General features: G+C 53.8%; 1 protein-coding gene across 1 annotated transcript; it reads left to right on the top strand.

Moving 5' to 3' along the window:
- The first annotated feature begins 865 nt into the window (after window positions 1–865).
- LOC136542487 (protein TIME FOR COFFEE-like) lies at window positions 866–7,897 on the top strand. The gene is made up of 13 exons (XM_066534954.1): window positions 866–1,742; window positions 1,847–2,004; window positions 2,098–2,419; window positions 2,522–2,927; window positions 3,042–3,096; window positions 3,268–3,357; window positions 3,465–3,714; window positions 3,818–3,887; window positions 3,973–4,057; window positions 4,153–4,575; window positions 4,668–6,849; window positions 6,940–7,113; window positions 7,195–7,897. The coding sequence occupies exons 1-13, from the start codon at window positions 1,238–1,240 to the stop codon at window positions 7,200–7,202; spliced, it is 4,728 nt and encodes a 1,575-aa protein (XP_066391051.1). The 5' UTR covers window positions 866–1,237; the 3' UTR covers window positions 7,203–7,897.
- The last annotated feature ends 475 nt before the right edge of the window (window positions 7,898–8,372 follow it).

Here is an 8,372-nt window from a genome sequence, read left to right as displayed (position 1 = left end):
CTATCCTTGTCACTGTTTACTTATCATTAATCGTGAGGATTGAAATGGTGACGTCTTCACGATCTCTTTCCTGGCGGACAAGTACGTATCCTGGACTACTCTATCTCTATGTACCACTGCTCTATAAAATTGACCGGTCTTGCTAATTTAAAAAATTGCAGGGTAAATACGCACTCCATATTTTATTCGGGGTAGGTGAGTGGAGCGGTGAAGGTTGGTGGCTAGTGGGCTCTCCGCGTGACGTCAGCCGCGCTGCCACGTCGGCGCCCACGAGCAGCACAATAAACAAAAGCGGGGGCAAGGACGCGGGTCCCGCGCTCCGTCCCTCGGCCCCACCGCCACTGCCTGCCTAGAGACTTTCCTTCGCTTTTAACCCACCACCCGAGCAACCGGTGCGAGGGCGCGCCACGTCAGCACCGTGGGGTAAAACAGCAGCGCGAGTGGGCCCCGCCGAAAGCGGACAACCCATCCATTTAAAATCATTTTTCTCATTACTTCAGCTGGTTAATAATTATTATATATATATAATTGAATTAATTGGCTAATGGCGCCTTCTGCCTCGGCCCGTCCCCCACCCACCTCCTACTGCCGGTGGACGCTTAGATTTTTCCCGGCCATCCGAAAGCGCCACGTGTAGGTTGCGGCCCATGCTTGAGCCGTAAGGAAGGGGCAGAGGAAGCGAGGGGGATATTTTATTGAGCGTCGGGGGTGGGGCATGTCAGGATCCGACGGTGGCGGGATACGCCACTGTGGCGCCGCGGAGCCGAGGCCGTCGGATGCGGGATCGCTGGGAGCGCGGATCTGGGCCGTCGGATGCGGGCGTGCGCAGCGACAAAAAGAAGGTGAGGTGAGGCGGGCGCCTAGAAAGGGTACCCGACGGGGAGGGAAGCGGCCAGACGACGCCCAGACCAAGAGAGAGAAGGGGGGCAGCGGCACGCAGCCGGAAAGAGAGGCAGGCGTGGTGAAGGGCAGGGCCGAGCCTTGCACCGCGCAGAGGAGAAGAGAAGCGAGGTGGAGCGCCAAGTAGTAGTAGAAGAGCAGAGAGGGAGAGGGAGGAAGAGCGACGAGAGCCGAGGAGTTCTCCTCCGCCAGCCTAATCCGTGGCCGCGGCTGCTAGATTCGCGAGGATTACCGAGGCGCTGCTCCCCGGATCTACGGGGCGGCGGCGGTGCTCGTCTGAATCCGGCGAGGCGGCAGTGATTTGCCGGGGATCGGCGCCGCATGTCTCAGATCTGAGATGGACAGGATCCGGGACGGCAGGAGGGGCGGCGTGTCCGTCGGAGGCGGGCCGCCGCCTCCGAGGAGGCGCCTCAGGAGCAACGGCGGAGGGGGCGGCGGCGGGGGCCCCAGGGACTCGCCGCGCTCCGAGCGGCGGCGCGGCGAGCGCCTCATGCTCAACGGCGGGGGCGGCGGCACCGGCAGGGACGACGGCGACGACACCTCCGACGAGAGCCTCGCCGACGACGACGACGACGCCGAGGAGGAGCTCGCGCCGCGGTACCAGCAGCAGCGGCGGTCGCCGAGCACGGCGCCACCGCCGCCCTCGCCGCCGCAGCCCGGCGGTGGCCACCACCACAGCAGTAGTAGCAGCGGCGGCGGCGGTGGGGGTTACCACAACCACCACCACAGCCAGCAGCACCAGATGCAGCGGAAGGGCGGCGGCTCCAATCCGAAGAGCCCCATCGTGGTCAAGGCCGTAGACGAAATGATCGGCGTGCCTGTCCCGCGGAAAGCACGCTCCGGTAGGCACCCATACCATCGTCAAAGCGCGGATTTTTCGGCCTCCCCGGCGGTTTCATCCGCATGGCTGACGATACTCTTGCTTCTGCTTTTGTGCTCTTGGCAGCTTCAACGAAACGCTCTTCGCACGAGTGGCCTGTCCCCGGCGGTGGAACCAGTGGAGGCAGCACCGGCGCAGGAGACGGCTCGCAGATCCAACGGCCTTCGTCACGGCCGATCTCTCCGGCGTCGGCCTCAACTACCGCCCCTGCTCGGAAGAAGCTTGTGCGTTTCTGAGCCCTCCGGCCCTCATCTCCCTTCTATATTTCCTCAGTTCTCGCTCTTTGCTAATATTTTCTCTTTGGCTTTGCCTCTCAGAAACCACTTGGCGGTGGGAGCAGCGGTGGTCCAGGGCCAGCGCCGAAGCAGCGGCCGTCGCCGTCCCCAGCGCCTTCAACAACCCCGCCACAACCGCCGCCGCCGAAGATTTCGAAGTCGCCATCTTTCATCCAGGAGGAGATCGAGGTTGCCGAGGTGCTGTTCGGGCTCACCAGGCAGTTCCTGTGCCCTCCCCCCAAGCAGGAGAGTAACCACAAGCTCGAGCCCAGAGATGCGCCAGAGGCCAAGTCCGGGAACTCTTCGCCGGCCCCCTCGTCATCTGGCGCCCGACCGTCAGATTCCACCTCCCTTTCCACTATAGGTGCGTAGCTCTTTCCGTTGGTGGTTTTGCCTTCGTTTTCCCCTCCCTGTTTTGCCAATTTTGTTTATCGGGTCTAATCGGCTCCCCCGCTGGATGTTGCAGCGCCAAAGAGGAAGAGGCCACGGCTGGTAAAGTACGACGAAGATAGTCGTCCGGCGAGCCCAGCGAAGCCAGAGGTGGCGGAGCCGTCCTCAAAGCCGGAGCCACCTCCTGTGGCTAGATCAGAAGCAAAGATGGTAACGTCGGTAGCAGCAGAAAGTGGCACCAGCACCGCCCATGCGTCTGCCGCCCAACATGAGACTTCACGAGAGCCAGAGAAGATGGAGGACCGTGGTAGAAACAGAGACTCGGAGCTACGGCCAAGCGAATCAGATCGGCGAGATCACAGGCTGGAGAGCCAAGCCGAGCCTCCGGCGCCGTTGCCGGCGCCTTCAGTCAAGCCGGATGCTGAAGCAAAGCCGGTTGGCTCCGAGGCCAGGAACGGCGAAACTACTGCCACGACAAAGATGTGGGCCACTTTGAATTTTATATTATTGATGTTGCGATAGGCATTGTTGTTTTTGGATTGTGCCGATCTGATTAGTATATTCACAATTTGTGTGAACGATCTTTTTTTCCCCAGTGAGCTGGCATCGGATGGCGCTCGGCAAGACAAGAAGTTCTCCATTGATCTCATGGTGGGTATATGCTTTCTTGTCTACGTGTGTGTGGTTGAATTGGTCTTGCGGAGTTTTGTGGGCAAAGAGTGAAAGCGACAATTTTTGCCGCAATTGCTGCTTGGTGTTTTGTTATCTTTTGGCTCCTTTTTCTGACTTTCTTTTGCCTTATCTTTTTATTTTTGGTTCCAGGCTCCCCCTCCTGGGAAGCTATCTGATGATATAGATGGCTCCTCCGACCCTGATGCAGATAAGAAGGGATTGGATTCTGAGATGGACATGGTGAGGACTTCGGTTTCACCAATTCTTTTGATTGGCGTCATCAGCTGGAGCATTGGATATTGGATTCTGATTGATATTTTACTACTTTTCTTTCGGTTCCATTTTAGTTGGGGAGAGGAAATTCGGAAAAGAAGGATGGTGAAAGGACTCGGAGAGGTCTGGATATTGATTTGGAGGACCAGAAGGTCCAAAGAATTCCAGCCGATGAGTTCGTGCCCAAGAAGCTCACACTGCAGTTGGATTTGGAGAAGCCCAGTCTTGGTGATGAAAAATCACCATCAGAGCGACGGCAGCCGCAGCCACAACAATTGCAGCAGCAGAAGCCCTCAAAGGCTGAGATAAAGCACGAGAAATCTGGTAAGTGTTTTGCTGTGTTATTTGCATTTGATCCTTGGTTTTGCCTTTTAGGGAAGATATTTGTTTTCATTTTTTTTTAAATCTGGATTTTCTTGTGTTGCAGCTATGCCTGCTGTTACACCACCTATGCCTATACCTGTTGGAGGCTGGCTTGGGAATTTCCCACCGTTTGGGTGAGTTCCTTTTGCTGCTGGATACGTAATGTGCACTCCTGTTCAGTGGGTTGGTTTCTGAAGCTGCTGTTTTGTGTCTTGGCAGTTACCTTGGTCCAGTCCCAGGCCTATCAGCAGCTGGTCTTCATCATCCCATGGACGTGAAAACAGGGTCTTCTAGTGGATTACAGGTGTGTATTCTGTGTTAGCAACGCTGTAGTTATCTGTATTTTGTTCCCCTTGCCCTGCCCCCTCTCTTGAAGTCTTACGCTCTTTTATATTGCAGCATGCTGCATTGCTTCCACCGCCAACACGCTCAAAGAGATGTGCTACGCATTGCTACATTGCGCAATTTATCCAGCACCAGCAGCGAGTTGCAAAGATGAACTCTTTCTGGCCGCCAGCTGCTGCAGCGGCCGCCGCCGCCAATAGATCCGGGCCATTCTTTGGTGCAAGGCCATTCGGCATGGGTGTTGTGCCACCGACGGATGCCGCTTCTATGCTTGTGAGCCCAATGCAGGGAAGCTACCCTGTTAGGGCCCACACCCCAATGCAAGAAGCAAAGGCTCCTTCTATGGCTACATCACCATTCCAGGGGAGTCTCTCAAAGGATAAAGCACTAGGCAATGCTGCTGGTGCTGAATCAAGCCAGAGGAAACAGCCACCTGCTCATGAAACACAGCAGTCCACTCCCATGCCAAACATGCTGGTACGTGCATGCTGGGAATCTTACTATCATATGTTTGTAATTGAAAATTTCAGTTGGATTTTTTCTTACAAGATGTTTCCTCTCTTTTGCAGCAAGCCCCGGCATTCATCTTTCCGTTCAATCAGCAACATGCTATGGTGGCAGCTGCAAATGCTGCCAATCGAGCAGGGGATGCAAAATCATCTGGAGCCAGCAATGCAATGCCTCCATCTGCCAGTGCTCACACTTCGGCAGCAAACTCTGGTGCCGCGGCCATGAACTTGAGCTTTGCCAACTTGCAACCGGCTGATGCCCAGTTCTTGGCAATCCTGCAGAACGGATACCCGTTCCAGGTTGCTGCCCATCCTGGAGGGCCTGCATATCGAGGCATGGCACCGCCAGGCCCAGCTGTTCCATTCTTCAATGGGCATGTGTACTCCTCTCCCATGCTGCACCCATCACAGCAGCAAGGTGCGCAGCCACAAAGCCATCAGAAGAACCAAATGCCAAATTTGCCCAGTTCATCACAGAAGCATCAGCCACAACAGTCCCAAGGGCTATTGGGATATCCACCAAATGCTAATGCAGCAGCTGCTGCTAGTAATTCGCAGAATTATTCAAGTGGCAGTCAGCGCCCTGTCCTGCTACCTGGCCTTACGCATCGACAGGAGAGCGACAAAACTGGACTAGATGGTCCATCGAATGATGACAAGCCATCTCACTCTCAGAAGAGCGGGTATGAACACAATTTTGCTGTTCCAGTCCGTCTACCGAATTTTGCAATGATGCCAGCTGCTCAACCTGCTGGCAATCAGAGTGAGAAGAAGTTAAGTGATCACCATCACCAGCAGCAGCAGCAGCCACAAATCAGTCGAGGCCAGGGTGTTAGGATTGATCTTGCGTCTTCTCAGCCTTTTGTGATGCCCTTTGGCTCCATTGGTCCTCCTGGATCTGCCCCAACTGGTCTTGACTTTTCGGCATTGGCGCAGAACCATGCAGTTTTCCAGAGCCATCAAGAAGCAGCACGGCATGGTTATCCTCAACTTAATTTTGCTGCAGCTCAATCTATGCAATCCACGCAGCACAAGCCCCAGCATGGAGAAACAAAATCTGTTGCTGGGGATTCATCCTCAACACCCATTGCTGGAGACAGTGAGAGAAAGAAATCAACTTCTACAAAGTATCCCGGTGATTCACAGCAGCATTCGCTGTCCTTCACCAGGACTGAAAGCAAGAATTATGTGCCTCCTTTCCTTAGTGGCAGTACAAATGAAAGTTCGTCCCGCGCCCTGAGCCTTATTGGAACAGAATCTTCAAATGCATTTATGGGAAGCAAACCCACAAATTCCACCACCCCTGCCTCTACACCAGCTGCAGCTTCATCCAGCATTTCTCAGCAGCAGCAGCATTTCCTTCAGATGCAAGTGCAACAGAAGCATCAGCAGCATCAGCAGCATCAGCAGCTGATTCCGCACCATCATCTGAATCGGCCCAGATCTGCTGCACCAAGTACACAAAATAGTACAGGTCGGTACCCGGACGGTCTGAACATGGCAAGTTTTCAGAATATGATGTACCCATCAAGTGCTGCCCAAGGGAGAGTTCAATCCCCCCAGTTGAAGGCATCCTCAGGGAGAGGGACACCTTCATCTACTGCTACGACTCCCCCTGCTGCTCAACCCCCTAATTTGATTGTGATGAAGAACAGTGGTCTCCACCAGCAACAAGCAAAAGTTCCTATGCAGGCTCTCTCTACTCCCGGTCACCAACCGCAGAGTTCTTTAAGCATGAATTCATCAAAGATGGGGCCTTCTGTGACTAACCTTTCTACTGGAGGAGGGGATCTATCTCGATCTTCGAATGCCCCTGTTGCTTCTGGTTCACCATCCAATTCGGTGTCCAAAAGTACTGGCGGCAGCCCACCTGCCACAGGAAATGCAAAGGGTGCTCAGCAGCCTGTCCAGTTGCCATCACCACAGCAGCAGTCAGCCAAGAACTCTGCATCGTCTGGCTCCAAGTCTACTCCTATGAATCATTTCAGTATGGCTATGCCATCTATCCTTGGCCAACAGCCTAATGCATCACCTGGTTCTAATCCTGGGAGCAAGCAGCAGTCACATATGCCACTATCATCAATGAAACAGCCGCCGTTCCCGCAAGGCCATTTCTTCATATCCAGCGCGTATGCTCCTCAGGCTCCGGGAGCTGGTGGTGCTGCTGCCCTAGGCCTCTACCAGAAGCGACCAGGCGACAAGACACAGCAGCAGGCACCACACCAACAGAACGCCTTGTCAGGTTTGTCTGCGATCCCTTCCCTCTCCTGTGGTTCTATTTTGGTTTCCTCTGTTGTGACCCTCGCTGACCCAGGGAACTGAACTCTTGCAGCTGCCGCTAGCAATAACATGAAAGCGCTTCATCCTTCATCCAGTGGATTTATGCATCTTGCATCGGCAACCCAGTCAGCAGGTGGCATGCCGCACAACCACATGTCCGCGGCACAATTGACTTTTGGAACAGTGCCGATGCCGTTAAAACCAAGTGATCAGAAGCCTGCTGCTGGTAATTGACTTGCTACCGAATAATTTAAACACAGAGTTCAGTTCTTTTAGCTTACAGAGTAAGTTGCCTTGTTTTTAACAGGAAAATAAACAATCCAGATGACCATGCATCGGAGTGGTGATCTGAACTGGCGAGCTAACTGCTTATTCAGCGGAAGCCCAAATGGCTGCTACACCTCTCCGGTTCTTTAGAAGAGAAGCAATCACAGCAACAGCTGCAGCTCGAAGAACCCGCTTGGCTGCTGTGTTGATCAGGAAGGAAGGGCGCTGTGCACCAGTTCCATCGGAGCAGAAGCCATGCTAACCTAAAAGAGTATTCGGATTTTGGAATGGTTGATGGGAGTGATACTTTTGTGTAGTTGGCTGGTTATCCCCCCATGGGGTAGAAGGCCGGAGGAGGTGCCATACAATCTGTCTCTTAGCCCGTTTTTTATGCATGGATGGATGCCCAAAGCTGGTTTCTCTCTCTCTCTTTCTTGTAGTTTTGCTGTTTCTTTTTTTTTTTTTGGTTCTCAGCTTTAACTGGAGGAGGAAAGATTCAATTAGAACGCAGATCAGGTAACTTCATTATGAAGTTGGTGTTCCCATTATACACTGTCTGTTGATACACTCTGCTTGGATTGTTTTAGCAACTAGATGAGGAGCAAAATATCTATCCCAAGTAGAATAGGATCCAGCCATGATTGGTGGGGGTGGCATGGAGTGACCTGCTTCTGGGTTTGTTGTTGTAAGTAGCTTTGGGGGAAAGGAAATGAATGAATGAAAGTGACATTATGGATGCTGTACCTCTGGTCTGGCCTGTGTGTGATGACATGTTCGCCTCTCTCTTGTGATGACCGATGACTCTGCAGGCGGGGGAGGGTCTAGCAGCACCAGCATCTGTTTCGATTTCTGTGGATGGGCAAGGCGCCGTGCTCCATATCATGGGGATAGAAAGATATGTGTATTGAAGCTGTATGTGCACACGTGCATGTGCCCATCGCCGTTCGACGTGCAAGGTTGACAAGTATCTTGGAGCTAGGAGCACCATCATGCAACAGGCAAGTTTTTGTTTGGTGTTGACACTTTTCCTGTCCCAAGTGGGCACGGGCCGTGGGGAGGTGGTGCTGTTAGGGTTGTGCACCGTATGATGTGCTCCTTCCTTGTCCAGATCCAGTGCTCACTCGCTAGCCAGCTTCGGTTTGGGTGGTGGCGACATGTGAATTCGCTGCAGGATCGATCGTTGTCCAACACAGGCCAGGCCAGCGGGTAGAGAAGCTG

This window comes from Miscanthus floridulus, chromosome 3 (genome assembly GCF_019320115.1).
Source record: "Miscanthus floridulus cultivar M001 chromosome 3, ASM1932011v1, whole genome shotgun sequence".
Lineage (NCBI taxonomy): Eukaryota > Viridiplantae > Streptophyta > Magnoliopsida > Poales > Poaceae > Miscanthus > Miscanthus floridulus.
The sequence above is the reverse complement of the archived record's forward strand: the minus strand, read 5'-3'. Positions and strand labels throughout refer to the sequence as shown.